Genomic DNA, 15,643 nt, shown 5'->3' with positions numbered 1-15,643 from the left:
TTGAGCAGACTAACTGGGGTAGCACAGCAACAAGAAAACAGCCAGTCTTATATAATCTGATTATAGCCTTATTTCTGAAGGGTTTTAAAGCATCATGATTATGTAACAACACAGGTTATGCTTCATCTTGAATATGCACACCAGATAGGCCTAGTCCATGGAATCTGACTATAAAGTGCCAGTGTTACACAGTGTATTGCACAGTCATTTTTGAAGGCCTTGGCCATGCATGTATACACATATGGTACGGTATATGTAAACATTTTTTCACCTGTTGATGCACTGAACAGTGGTACTGGATATCATGTAACTTAGCTCCAGAATCACTGGAATGCCACAAACAAGTAGCCTGCTTGGGCATATTTTTTAATGTCCTTTTGCCCTTATTGTCTTTGATGCACCTAGGGCCCCGGGTGTGAATGACTGTAGTTTTCATTCTCATAGGTCATTTACTATTCAAGGCTGAGGTTAGTCCCAAAGAACAGATTGAAGTCATAGGGCCAACTTTAAGCCAATTGGACCAGTTGCTTCCCCGCACTAGGAAGTTAGGGTAGGGAGAGCGGTCATGGTTCGGACAGGGCATTTCCTGAGGAATGTATGGGACCTAGGGCCACAAGGTCTTGCATGAAAATGCGAGAGTTTGTTTACTTTAAACACACGGATCCTCCAAGCTACAAACGCCACACTTATTTACATGTAGGCTTACATGTATGCAATTTTATATTAAAATGTACCTTAGATCTATTTGATCCATTAATTCTCATGCAGTTTTTAAGGGCACATTTTGACTTCTTTCCTTTCTACCATAGAGATATAAAGTCTGTACTGTAATAGACTTTATATCTGCGATTCTACAGGCCTTGGCTGTTAACCTGGGAGTCTCACCAAAAATGTTCCCAGTTGGGCCCTGCATCTCCTGAGGCCAGCCCTGTGTATTTAATACAGTAGAAGAGATGTGTAGGCCTATGTGTAGTATGGTAGTCTCAGCCTGACTCCATGTAAATATGGCTGAGTTCCATATTAGAAGTGTTGTGCAAATCCAGTCTTAAGGTTTTTAGCTCCACACCACTGTCAGAGTAGTACCTTCAAGGGACAATGGTAACCAAATATAAGCAAAGACACATGTTGCTTTAATTGAATTGTATTCTATTACATTGTCTCATCTTCACACAGGTTCATTGTGTAAGTAACAGCAGAAACAATGTCGAGGGCAGGATCGAAGATGCGTACAATGAAGAAGATGGTTGAAAAAGTGAACCATGGCAACTTCATCCGCACTAATATCCCTGCAGGCATGGCTGTTCCAGGCCCACCCCTTGGACCTCAGCTTGGCCAGGTTAGTATTTTTTATTTTTAATATAAGTTTTGTTATTAATCCCTTTAGTACAACTATATAACCTCCATGAAGGAAGTTATGTTTTTCACTCTGTTTATCTGTACCAGTATGTCTCTTAGAAACGTACCGGTATGGAAAATTATAGTATTGGATGGAATCACATCAAATTTGGAGAAATGATTGAGGACCATCGGAGGAACAAGTGATTAGATATTTGGAAAAGAACGGTGAAAGACAAGTTCATTAGGGGCAGTGGTGCTCCCTTGATGGAGGTGTAAACTTTGTAAGTGTTTTGTGGCAGCAGCTGTTTTGTCTTGCTGTTGCCAGACAGTTTTATTTATTCAAAGAGAACCCCTTTATAGATGGGTAAATGAAGACACTGTCCAACTCCTTCAGCCCAAGAGGCCTTTTGTAAGCTGAATATAATTGGCTGGAGACATCAGGGTTGTAACAAAAAAGACATCATTACAGTGAATGGGTTATCATAGTTTACGATTTTTTTGCAACTTCTTCCCCAAGTGCTCCTTTGTCATGTCAGAATGAATATACTGCACAGTCAAAGAAACAACAATATTCTCATTTCTGTCTAAAGAGCACTTACATCTGACAAAATACAGTGAAAACCCAATCTCAACTAGTGTGTTTCAGATGGTTCAATTTTTCTGTTGCATTTACTTCAGATTTTTCAAAGATTCTTTTGTTTATGTCTGTACATCATTTTGGTCCTTACAGTAAGGTTGTAAGGCCTAGCTATAAGTTAACAAGGGTATCCAGTCTTGAAATCTCTGGTTATGGTAGGGTGTGAGGTTTCTTGAGAAGTGGCGAATACCCATACCACATTCAGATTTCCACACCCCTCCTGCTGTTGTAGTAGTAGTAGTAGTAGTTGTTCCCTAGGCAGTCTGGCTGAACAGCCTTGAGTCCCTTAGGAAGGCCATGGCCGAGACCAGGCTTTCCCACAGAGCTCTCAAAGAGTGTATGTTGTGTTGTTGGCGTAGGTGATTGTGTGCAATACAGTCTTCCATAATGTGCCTAATAGTATGGGGTGCTGTGTTGCATCCTGGACAGGCATCAGCGATGGAGTCATCCAGCCTCTTCTGGTGGTTTAAGAGGGCTGGATGGTGTCCACATCTCAGCCTGGCTGTTGTTGTTCCTTGAGGTGCATGGAGGAGCAGTATATGTTGCATCTATGTCCCATCATCCCCTTTTCCTGGATATAGTCCTTTGTTCAGCCAGTTACAGAATGCCTTGCAATTTTGAGGAGCCAGTTTAGGCTGCTCCCTGACCTTGCAGGTCCCCTTTCCCTTCCTCTTCTGCCTTAGTTGCATGATTACTTCTTGCCAATGTAATAAACAGTTTCATAGATTAACTCCTGCGAATTGTTGGGGATGTACATTGTAATGATTAAGGAGAAGCAAAATTCTTGAGTTTCACATGTAGTGCATTGAGTGTGAAAAGGGTTTTATGATTGATATTTATGAGCTAATGGACATGGGGTTAGAAAACTTCAGCTCTTACAGCGTTTGATGAGTTTATGTGTTGGTTTAGGAAGTTAGGTAAGATAATTATGTGAGTTCTTGTGAACTGTCACTAGTCTTTTCAGATTAATACTGCTTGGTTGACTTGCCCATTATTCAAGGTTACTGCACTTTGTGTTTACCATGGAAGTTATACGCAGTCACTGGCCAGAGTTTGGAGTTTGTGGATGTGGTGTCTATTCCAATGGCATTTCTTGGGGATCTTTTTATGTTTCCATATAGTGGATGTGCATTATTATAGGTAATGTGTTAATTTTGCATATGTGTTTTTTGTATCCAGTAACTAACTTGATTCTTGTTTAAAATTGCATCACACAGCATTATGGGTGTAAGCTGGTGGTGGTCAGACACTGAATCCTCCTTTTCCCATAGGTTATGTACTGCATTATACAAGGATTCACTTAATGAGCAGATTTCCATAAACGTAACAACAATACAAGTATACCCTGCTATACAATCCCTCTTTATGCAATACCCTGCCTTAGTGATGTAAAAAAATTAACATCCTCCCATGCCTAACGATGGCCAGTCCCTGGTCGTGTGATTTTTAAAAAATCCATTTGATGATATTTTAGACTTAAATTTTGTGTTTATGTTGGTTTAAAAACTGTGTTTTGACTTAGATTAATGTGTCTTAGTCATAGGTGGGGTGAACACTGTCATTTTTGGGTACAGTTTACTAAGTTTGATTTTTTCCAGACTTATTTTTGATGATTTTCAGATTTTATTTATGGGTTTAGGTGAGTTACAAACTGCTTTTAGGTTTAGTTTAGCTTATTTTTAAAGCTGTTTGGGGGTATAGATGAGCTATAAACTTGTCATTGGACTCATTTTGGTGGGTTTTGGACTTCGCTGGGGGGAGGGGGGGGAATTCAAAGGCTCCCAAATGCATCCCTATACTTTCTATGTCATGACGTCCCCTTTTAATGATACCCCGACTCAACAGTGGTTTTTCCCAAATGCATCTCATTGTTATAGTGGGGATGACCTGTACTTGCAACATTTTGTATTACATGGATTTTACTTATATTGCTACTATGCAGTATGTATGTAAATTTATAAAGGTATTAATCCCAATTCTGTATTATTTAGTCTTTGTTTTCATAAAGAAACTAAAATCTTGTATCATTCAGCAAATTTCCAAGGTGCTTACGTTCTCTATTTTTGCCAACATGGCCCAACCTGTTGTATGTGTTTTCTTTTACAGCATGGGATAAACATAGCTTCATTCTGCAAAGACTTCAATGCACGCACTGCCAACTATATAGATGGTGTTCCTCTCCCTTGTAGGATAACTGTGAAGTCTGATAGATCGTATGACTTGGTTATTCATAACCCACCTGCAACATTCTTTCTCAGACAGGCAGCTGGTGTCCAGAGGGGAGCCATGGAACCTGGTAAGTCTACATGATTCCATTATAGTTCATTTTTGAGTGAGATTTCAGGTGATTCCATGTTTGATTGTACCAATATATAGTGTTTGGTGGGTTACCTGTAGAGACTAATTTCTGGAGTTGATCCCAGTGCTCCTGTTGGGGCAGTAAAGAATTGGATGAAGGATGAATGGATGCTGCACTTCTGTGTAGCTTGGGAGAATTCAGAGCTTATTTGAATTTTCATGTATACTACTGTGAAACTTGGAGAAAGTTGGGCTTAAGGGAAGTCTGCAAAAGCCAGACTAAATGATAATGTGTAAATTTATTTGGGGTGAGGCCTCACAGGACCCTCTAAACTTCAGTCATATCAGCTGTTATTAATATCAGATCATTACAGTACACATATATTGCTGCATATGCAAGAAGTACTGTATGTGAAGCCTTCTCTCTCCCAGTCATGACACAAAGTAAAACTATGTCTGTGAGAGGAAGTTGCAAGAGGCGATTGTTAATACAGTAACTAATATGCGGTGATAATTTACATGATCGTGTACTCCTGGATTTGACATCAGAATCCATGTCTACCCAACTTTTTCCAACAAAAGTAAACCAATTGATTCAGTATATTTGCAGGGTCCTGAAAATAATTCTAGAAAGACTGTGATATAGAGGAAAGGAAACTAAAACCTAGAGTTAAAAAAAAAAGTAAGGCTGTAAAAAGGGAGTAGGCTGAGTAAACATAGAGTACAGTACATTTAGCTGCAAACTTTTGTTTATTTCCTTACTGTTTGTTAATGCAAAACAGATATATGTTTAGCAATATATCATTGAATCATCCTCCCCCCTACTCTGTTCAGTATCTCCCAGTACCTCTTACAGTAATAACTTTCATCTCATACATCAGGATTTTCTGTCCTTGCTGGGAATTTCAGCACCATCATGGGAAGTACTAGGAGTTCTTCTTGGTGGTAATCCAAGCTCAAAAACAAGTTACAACAAGACAAATAATGCTACTTGGCATAGAAAATCACAAGATGGCACACATGTTCGGTAATGCCAACCCTCCTAAAAATCTGATCAGTTAATAGGGTTAGAGGGAAAATGTGAACGCCTAAAGAATCCACGAGGCAAGGCATTGAAAAGTCTTTCAGGTCTGTGACATACAAGCTAGTACTTTAACCCATCAACATTTTTTTTTTTGTGTGTCTATATGGTTTTATTAAATGTGGGAGAGACTTAGAACTAGTAGGGGTAAGATGTAGCCTTCAGTAACTCTGTGACAAAGCAGGTCTCCTATCTTGATAAAGCTCATCTGGTGGTAGCCTGAATAAAATAAAAAATACATCATTACAGTGGAGGAATTTGAGACAGTTTTGTTGAATAAGTTTTTCATTAAGATAATTCCTTGTGGTTTTTTAGTAGTGTAGCTAAAATGTTTGTCACTCATAATTGCTCGCTGACAAGCGTTATATGAAGGTTTAAACTCTTAAACAGCTTGGGCATTTTAGGGTCTCCATAGAGGTAATAAAGGATAGGCTGCTGTGATTGTTACTGTAAGTCTAGCCAAAAGAGAAAGAGAGGATGAAATATTGCTATTTGGGAGAATTTCCCAGTTGTGAAAGTTTGTTATAGTGTAGTATGCTGTAATATATCTACTGTAAATCCATGGAAGAGGTAGGTAGTAGTTCATGTTGCTGTTGTTGTTTTGCTGATTGAAACCTGTGATTCAGTCTTGAGGTTGATGATGGTATTTTGTCTGCAGGTATTGAAACATGTGGGAGGGTTACGCTGAAACATATTTATGAAATAGCAAAAATTAAAAGCCAGGACCCACCGTTACAGCTAACTCCTCTCAAACAGATATGTGAGATGATGATTGGGATAGCTCATTCATGTGGAATTGAGGTAAGTTATCCACATTGTTTTTTTTTTTTTTCTAAATACCCGGTAATTTCTTTGATATCATCACCCTGAAAGTAAATAAATATTATGTGAGGGAAATTCGAGGAATGTTAAATTATAATGTTGTGCTTTTTGATAATTAGGCACAAGCCTTCAGTAGGTAAACATTTTTTTTTCTAAATAATTTTTGTAAGGAGAAAGAAATGGTTCAGAACAGTGCAAATAACCACACAGCAACGGCAGTGCACTGATTTATAGTTACCTCAGTGCAGACTAGTGATCATAGATGCTCAGAGATGTACAAGTAATACAGTATATCAGAACTTTTCAGTGACCTTTAATGTCAGAGAACACCATTTACTTTTTTTTTTTTTTTATATAAGATCTTTGGCAAGAATGTTCTGTAGTATTATTATTTCTTAACTTTTATTGCTGTCATCATCAACATCATCATTCTGCATGTTTGTTTCCCACCCTGTGGGTGGGCTGAAGTAAGGGAAAAAAAAAAAAAAAACATGATAGCAGGAGAACCAGTCAACAGCATGCATCAGTTAACAATACAGTAATTTATAAGAGTCATGTGTGCTCTCAGCTGAAATATTGCACACCTTTGTGGAATGGATGTGGAGAGGTTGCACTAAAACAACTAGACAAAATCCAGAACAAAGCCATTAGAATTATTAATAACCCTGCTATTACAAATAAATTACTGCCCCAACAAGTAAGAAGGAATGTTGCCTCCCATGCATTATTTTATAGATACTTTTATGACAAATGCTCAGACGAAGCTGCATCCATTGTGCCATCTCTCCATGCCTTCCCCCGTGCTGCATGGGCATCTGGTAGTGCTCCTGACTGGAATGTCACACAGCCATATTGCAGAACTTCTGCCTATCAGAATCCTTTTATTACCCGACCTTCATCTTTTTGGAACTTGCTTCTCCAGAGTTGTTTCCCCCAAACTTCAACCCACAGCTGTTCAAGTCCAACTTTTACAGATTTTTTAATGCATGGAGGACACCAGTAATCTCATGTATGGCTTATTTATATATTTATTATTTTTATTCATTTGTTTTTCCTTTCTCTATTCTGTTATTTAAAAAAAAAATAATGAAGTGGGCCACAGACTTATTTGCTTGCCATTCAAGTTCCCAGAATGCCCTTTCCACCTCATAGGCACATCTTCCACATGTACCTTCAGTTACCTATCAAAGTCAGTTCGATGCCTGCCAAGTTAAAAATGGGATGCCAAACCCTTGTCATGGACTTCTCTGTATAGAATTTATCCAGGAGGAGGAGGCCGTAGCACAGGCAGAACAGGGTAGTACTCCCGAGGGGAATGGGAATGCTGGTGATAGGGAGAGCTGGAGCTCCTGTTTCACTAGCTATCTAACCATCCCCCTTTGCTGACCTTTTCAGTGTGACAGTAACATGGAGAGTAGACCAGCATACTCTCCCAAACATTTCCTCTAACTGTCTATGCACTACACCACATGCACTTTACAATTCACACAACGTATCCCACTACGTTACAGGGGTTGGCGCCAGCAAGGGCATGCAGCCAGAAAACTTTGCCCCCGCTACCTAGTGGCGGACTTCTGGGGGGAGGCGTGGCGGGGGTTCCGCCGGCATAGATCATGGGTCCAGGGCGAGATGGGGCTCGGGCCTGTGCTAGAGGGTACAGGGCATTGCGGTTCCCAGGCTGCCGCTTCCGCCCAATAGAGAGGGGCCCGAACCTGGAAGTAGCGCCCCAGGAGGCTGCCCTATCAGTGGGTGTATAATGGCGGGATAGTTGCAGTGCCAAGACGCGCTTGGAGGGTGTCCCTGCAGCTGTCCTGGCAGGGTGCCATGAGGCCACTACCACAGCCACTGGGAAGCTGGTGGGCTAGGGGTCCCAGATCCATTGCCTGGACCTGGGATTGTGCAGTGAGTGGGACCTGTGCTGTGTCTGTCCCCATTTATTAATACTGAAGATGACAAAACAAAAAAGGTTTCAAAGCAAGCCTGAGGACAGTAATCACCCATGGGGATGGGGGTGGGTTCATGGAATGTGGGAAGTTTGAGGGGAAGAGCAGGGGAAGTCGGTGAGGCATTCAGTAGGAGGTGGGTGGATGTGGCGTATTTGCAGGAAGTCCGGTACAGGGGTGGATCAGCCAGAAAGATTGTTGGGAAGGACTGTTGCTATAAGTTGTTTTGGCAGGGGGGGACAGACGGATATGGAGGTGTTGGTGTGATGGTTGCGGAGAAATGGGTGGAATATGTTATGAATGTTTTGAGAGTAAGCAATAGGATATTGGTAGTGAAAATTCTGTTGGGAAGAAAGATAGCTGTGATTATATCGGCATATGCTCCACAGGCAGGATTGGATGAATCAGAGAAAGATAGATTTTGGGATGATTTAATACGTGTAGTGGGTGGTATGCGGGATGATGAGATAGTGATTTTGGGAGGGGACTTAAATGGTCATGTAGGAGAGGCAGCACAAGGTTATGAAGGAGTGCATGGAGGATGTGCATATGGTCTAAGGAATGCAGAAGGGGAAAGGATACTCGGGTTTGGGGAGGCAACGGACATGATTGTGTGCAACACATATTTTAGGAAAAGAGACAGTAGGTTAATTACGTATGAGTCTGGGGGAAATAGCAGTCAGATAGATTATTTTCTGGTTAGGAGGGCCGATAGGAGGTTAGTGAGGGATGTTAAAGTTATAGGAAGGGAGGAGTGTGTGCAGCAGCACAAACTATTGATTTGTGATATGGTGCTTAAAGAACAAGTGATGAAAAAGAGGACTTATGTACCTAGGAGGAAAATATGGAAGCTGAAAAACCAAGTAGTAAGGGATGCCTTCTATAGCGAGTTTAGGAGAGTGGTGGCTGAACAGGGAGCTGTAGACAGAGGCGTTAATGAACAGTACAGAGCCCTCAAGAACAATTTCTTGAGAGTTACTGATGTAACATGCGGCTGGACAAGAGGACCACCAAGACATAAAGTAACTTGGTGGTGTGATGAGGGTGTAGAAGCTGCAATTAAGGAGAATAGAAGGCTTTTCCAGGAATGGAAGAAGGGTGGTAGCAAAGAGGAATATTTGGCTGCCAAGCGTAGGGCTAGGAGAGAGGTATACAGGGCAAAGTCTGAGTCACAGAGACAATTACTTGATAACCTAAATCATGGGGAAAGGAAAAATATATTTAGGGTGGCAGGTCAGGTGAAGAGGGATAATCGGGATATCATAGGTGAGCAGTGTGTGAAGAATGATGAAGGAAGGGTAGTGGTGAACGGTGAGGATATTAAAGATGCATGGAGAGAGCATTATAACCGGTTGTTGAATGAGGAGTTTGACTGGGACAGAGAAGGTTTGGAGCCAGCAGATCCAGTGTCTGGCCCTTGGCCTTTGATTGATGCTGCTACTGTGAGTGAGGCAATAGGCAGGATGAGGGTGGGGAAGGCAGCAGGTGTGTCTGGGTTGACTGCCGAAATGTTGAAGGCCTCAGGCGATATAGGGGTGAGTTTAGTCACTGACCTGATAAATAGGATTATTTATGAGTGTGTTGTCCCAGATGATTGGCTGAAGAGTGTAATTGTAAATGTGTATAAAGGGAAGGGTGATGCCCTGGAAAGAGGAAATTATAGAGGTATAAAGCTTTTAGATCAGATAATGAAGGTATTGGAGAGAGAGTTTTAGAAGGTATGATTAGAGAAAGAGTGAATATTGATGAGATGCAGTTTGGGTTTATGCCAGGTAGGGGGACCACTGATGCCATATTCATTGTTCGACAGCTTCAGGAAAAATATGTTGGTAGGAGAAGGGATCTTTATTTTGTTTTTGTTGATTTGGAAAAGGCCTTTGACAGAGTCCCTAGAGAGGTGGTGAAGTGGGCAATGAGAAAGCTTGGCTTGGAGGAGTGGCTGGTTAGGGTGGTTATGGCCCTGTATGTGGGTGCTCACACCCAGGTGAGAGTGAATGGAGATTTGAGTGATGAGTTTTCCGTGAATGTTGGTGTGCATCAGGGGTCAGTCTTGAGTCCCTTGTTGTTTATCATGGTACTTGAAGCCCTTTCACGTGACTTTAGAAACGGACTCCCGTCGGAGTTGTTGTATGCTGATGATTTGGTGTTGATTGCAGAGAATGAAAGGGAGGCGGAGGAAAGGTTTAGGAAGTGGAGAGATGGTATGGGGCAAAAGGGTTTAAGGGTAAATGCAGATAAAACAAAAGTGATGATATCTAGGGTTGGTGGCGGTACTGTCAAAGACGAGGGAGAGTGGCCATGTGCAGTTTGCCACAAGGGCGTGGGAAGTAATTCCATCTTGTGCGGTGTGTGTGATAAATGGGTGCATGAGAGATGTAGTGGTATCAGAGGTAGACTGCGAGATAATGCTGATTTTATGTGTACGGCGTGCTGGGGTGAGCAGTTGGAGATCGTCAGCCGTGAAAGAATTGAACTTGCTGGTGAATCTCTTGAGTGTGTGGAAGAGTTTTGTTATTTGGGAGACATGTTGTGTGCTGCAGGTGGGGCTGGAGCTAGCTCTGTGGCTAGGGTGAGAAGTGGTTGGAAGAAGTTCAGGGAGCTCTTGCCTCTCCTGACATTGAGAGGGCTCTCCCTACGTGCTAAAGGGTCTTTGTATGCAGCATGTTTTAGGAGTGTAATGCTGTATGGCAGTGAGACCTGGGCAGTGAAGGAGGAAGACATTCGCCGGCTCAGACGTACAGAAATGACAATGATTAGGTGGATGTGCAGTGCGTCCTCCAAGGCGTCCAAGGCCTGGAGGGGCTGGGTTTACAATGGAAGAGTTGAGAGGTAGGATGGGACTGGAGTGTATTGGTGTTGTGATGAGGAGAGGTAGATTGAGGTGGTTTGGACATGTGGAGAGGATGGGGGATGATAATTGGGTGAGGAAGGTGAGAAGTGTTAATATTGGGGGTGGGGTTATGAGGGGTAGACCGAGAAAGACATGGGACGAGGTCATTAAGTGTGACCTTAGGGTTAAGGGACTGAACAGGGAGGCTGCAATGGATCGTGCAGCGTGGAGAGCCGCCATTAGGTGACCAAGGCTGACACATGCAAGCATGTTGGAGCCTTTAAAAACGAAAACGAAAACGGTGGATCCCTTGTCAATTCTCTCGCCTCGTGAGCCTCCATATCTGTCTTTCTTGTATACTTTTTTTTTCTTACCGTATGAATATAAATAAACTGCCAGATATCTGGCCAGATAATCATGATAACTGGTCAGATACTTGATATAAAAAAAAAAGTGCTGGATATGCCACAGAACTGGATAGTAATCAGATATTGGGCACTTCCCTGGTTGAGAGTGGATTTTATTTAAGTATCTGTAAATGCAATGAGAGGAAGGACATGGTGAGGCAAGCACTGAATTGGTAGAAAAAGGTATGCAGCTTAGATGTACAGTAAATTGTAAATGAGAAGAACAGAGGCTGCCCAGTCTATTTGAAACCTGAGCCTGTCCAAGAGGTTGCATAAGGTAAGAGTCAGAAGTATGAACAGATTGCTAGGTGTAGCAGTGAATTATACTTAATATTAAAGAAATGGATAGGCTGCTATCTTAGTAGTGTTACAAGTATTTAAAAAAAAAAAAAAAACTATCACCTAATGCTACACAATACCAAAATTAATCCAGATAATGTTAAATGTAGCAAAAACATTGTCATATGAGTAAGCGAGGTGTGAGTAGGGAGAACTGAAAATCCCTTTAGATAGCCTACAACTCTTTTTACTTGTGGTTTCTGGAGAAGTCTGTTAAATGGATGCTGACTGTAGTGGCTGGTTGTCTGCAATTGCCTGTGGGATTGAATGAGTGGACTGGAAGTTTAAGGCAATGCGAAGGACAACCTAAGTAAGACAGTTCAAGCACTGACCAGTTGTGTTTAGAGCGAGAATAGAGTGTAGATAGTGAGCATGTGATGTTGCTGAACAACAGCAAACCACACTAAATATGGTACTTCGTACTAAGAAAAATGTGGATGAAGTGGTGAGTGCCTCTTTATAGCAACAGAGGAAGTAAAGCATTGTTTTTGTTCATAGATTTTCATTTGAAAGGAAGAGAAGAAAAATCAGAGAAGTTTCTGAAAATGAAAAAAGAAGAGGCCTGTGCAACAAAAAATAAAAGGTAGTTCTATTGGTTGCATAATTTGGCTACTTAGGCCCACTGATTGAGTGACCCATGCTTGCTGAACCTTGTCTAGGGAACAGTCTGTTACTATTTATTTTGCTTGTTAGTAAGTGTTAATAAAGACAGGGATTTTATTAATAATCTGTCATGTTTTCATCATTTAATGAAAATTTTTCACATAGGCAATGTGTGATCTTTTAGCAACCATTTATTGTAGATTGCAAATAAAGTTGCTTTGCTGAAGGACCATGCTGAATGATGACTGTAGTAAACTCTATCAGGTTTCATGGCCGGGCACATTATGTCTGTGCTAGAGTCGGCCACTCTCACGCTGACCCACATCTTCGCGGCGCAATATTTTTCTTTGATCCCTCTGTGTAAATGCACTTTTCATGATAGAATGTTGGTTGTGGTGTCATTTTAAAGCTGAATAGTTGTCCTTTATTGTAGTATGTTCAGAAAAGGAGAACAAAGAAAATAAAATGTCAAAATGACGAGTTGAAATTAGGCGAAAACCAAGTTTCATACCTTACCATAGAAAAATATTTGGCAAAAAATAAGTAATAAAGATATGTAAATATGGTTTAAACCGTGCAAAACTACAGTAAATTACCTTTACAATGATGTATAGATTATGGTAATTTTTGCATTTCATTGCGTGGTAAAACAAAAGGAAAGAGATGCGCAATTTTATTTTAGTGTCTGCTGCATATTCGTTTAGCAATTTTTTTCTTTGATTGGTCAGTGTAAATACACTTTTTATGATAGGATGCTGGTTGTGGTGTTATTTTGAAGCTGAATAGTTGTACTTAACTGTAGTATGCTTAAAAAAGGAAAACAAAGAAAAAAAAGGGTAAAGGAATGAGTTGAATTTAGGCAAAAAACAAAAATTTTATACCTCGCCGTAGAATAATATTCACTAAGAATAAAGTGATAAAGAAACAAAGCCATGAGTCAGACCAGCTGTGCAGTACCTTCCACACATAGAGCAACCATTCCGTGACATCAGGTTCAAGCCTCTTTGTTATGACACGTAAATGCAATGTATGGTGAATATTTTACAAGAGTTTCTTAAAATGACGATCAAAAGGGTCATCGGAATCTCTGAGGTTGGATTTGAAATGATGATCAAAATTGTCAGCAATCTCAAAGGGTTAAGAATTCATTTATTTTCTAGTAATTTTCTTTAGCAGTCTTATTAGAGTTGCTTTAAAACTATGTAACCTAATATGTTAGGAAATTCAAGGTACAGTACAGGAGTATTATTTTAATAAGAAATTTTGCCCCAGAACCTCCCTTATACAAAATGACATAGCCTATTTCATTATGTTTTTTCTATGTATCCTGCCATAGTTTCTGCTGACAAGGCATTGGGAATATACTTTAATAATTTTATATCATTGGCGATGTGTATAGTCATATAAAAAAATCTGAAAACTACGTGTTCATATCATATAATATTATATTGTATCGTTTGTAAAGGCTCCAACATGTGTTCATACGTTGGCCTTGGACACTTAGTGATGAACCTCCATGCTGCTTGTTTGTGCTGTTAGTGCTATTAGTGCTTAAACTATGCTGTTAGTACAGTCCCTATGAATGCATCAGGTGAGTACACATCCAGCAGGAGACTAGGTTTGCAGGAGGCTGGGCATGGTGGCATCAGTATACCTGTCTATAGGTTAACTCTGGCATCCAGGAGTTGCAAAGAAAAGAAGTGAGAGCATGTATATAGATAGATTCTGTGTGGCCACCACAGTAGGGGAGGGATTCAAGCAGACAGTTCCAAAAGAGTGGCCACTGATTTTGCAATAATACAAGAAGAAAGGTATAATACTGCAATGAAGGGGGGAAAAAAAAGCTTGGAGTAAGTAAGAGACTGGGAGTTGATGAGATGAAAAGCCTTGACTCAAGCCTCTTTAGAAAAGTTGTTAATGCTCTGCATCTGTCATTGTCCTTACCCATCCATCCATCCATCATCCAATCCTACGGTGCCCCATGAGGAACATAGGAGCCTGGGGCTAGGCAAGTTGGTCCTGACATTTAAGATAAGAGTGACCAGCCTCACTCATCCCTGAGTGGCATTATGTGAGCAGTAAACCCCAACTACCCCATGGATATAAACCTTTACTGTCTCAATCCAGTTGGAGCGCTGCAAGTACTGACTAAACCGCCAGGTGCCATAATTTGGTTATATGGTTACCACCCAGCATAGGAAATGGTTTCTTGGTGTACAGGAAGCCATTCGGCATGCCACTTAGTGTAGAGTCGCCCATTGGCAGAAGGAACAAGAAAGAATGAAGGAAGAAAGACAAAAGAGGGAGTGTAAAGTCACCCATATGCAGAAGGATGAGGAAAGAATGAAGTAAAGAAAGACAGAAGAGGAAGGAAGGAAAAGAGGGAGGAGAGGAAAGGGCAGACACCCGAGAGCAGCACTACATCGAGTGAGTGGATGGTGAGTGCCCCTACCTACTACAAATTGTCCTTATCAATTTTTCAAAATAATCCTTCCTTCTGCCCCATATTTCTCTTTCATTTTTAAGCACAGACAATGTCAAGGATTCTGTAGTAGACACATCAAGAAAAAAATGGAATCACAAAGCTGACAGTGTCACAGGTGACAGATAAAACACAGCCATACTAACAGTTCTTTTCCTCTTCAGGTAGTAAGAGTGTTAGATCCCGAAGAATATGGAGAATTCCTTGAAGAACGTAAGTTGGTGATTGAGGAGCAGCTTAAAGAATTACAGGAGAAGAAAGAAGCGAAGTTACTAAGAAAATAATGGAATAGTGAATAACTACTCTGATGTATGTAATGATAGACAGTAATGCCTGACAGTGTCACTTTTGTTCTGTTCAGTGATTTGATAGAAATTTCAGTATTCCAAAACTGTATATTGTGTACACTGCATATATAAAATATGCTAAAAGCTAAGTACAATATTTGTATAGTTAAATTTTTTGTCATAGAGTAAGTTGGGGTGGAATGTCGGGGTACTCACCATCCACGTGCTCGATGTAATGCTGCTGTCAGGTGACAACACTGAGTGACAAGCCAATTTGTTTCATGTAAAGTAGGAAGCAGTTTATTAAATTAGGTGGTAATCATATGCAGGTAACTGACAGATACCTGGTGGTCTAGCAGGTTAAAGCACTTCAAGGAGATGTGGCCCATAAAGGGTTTAAATCCAAGGGGTGTTGGGTCTGTTATTCACATAATGCCACTCAGGATCAAGCGGTTGGTCATAATTGCCTAACTTGTTTGTACTGAGTAACTTATTCCCAGGTCTCTATACTTCTGGTAGAGAAATAAAGGTGCACCACCATGTAATGCCTTATGATTATTTCATCCTTTGACTGCT

At 40.8% G+C, this 15,643-nt stretch overlaps 1 protein-coding gene across 1 annotated transcript; it reads left to right on the top strand.

Annotated features, from left to right (window-relative positions):
• The first annotated feature begins 1,177 nt into the window (after positions 1-1,177).
• Positions 1,178-15,175, top strand: LOC145400473 (large ribosomal subunit protein uL11m-like). The gene is made up of 4 exons (XM_080272990.1): positions 1,178-1,336; positions 4,082-4,271; positions 6,013-6,155; positions 14,945-15,175. Exons 1-4 carry the CDS (start codon positions 1,202-1,204, stop codon positions 15,062-15,064), a joined length of 588 nt encoding a protein of 195 aa, XP_080129116.1. The 5' UTR covers positions 1,178-1,201; the 3' UTR covers positions 15,065-15,175.
• Positions 15,176-15,643: the final 468 nt, after the last annotated feature.

Source organism: Coenobita brevimanus, chromosome 52 (genome assembly GCF_032717465.1).
Source record: "Coenobita brevimanus isolate Jiangsu-jjx chromosome 52, ASM3271746v2, whole genome shotgun sequence".
In the NCBI taxonomy this organism is placed as follows: domain Eukaryota; kingdom Metazoa; phylum Arthropoda; class Malacostraca; order Decapoda; family Coenobitidae; genus Coenobita; species Coenobita brevimanus.
Note: the sequence above shows the minus strand (reverse complement) of the source record. Positions and strands in the feature narration are given on the sequence as shown.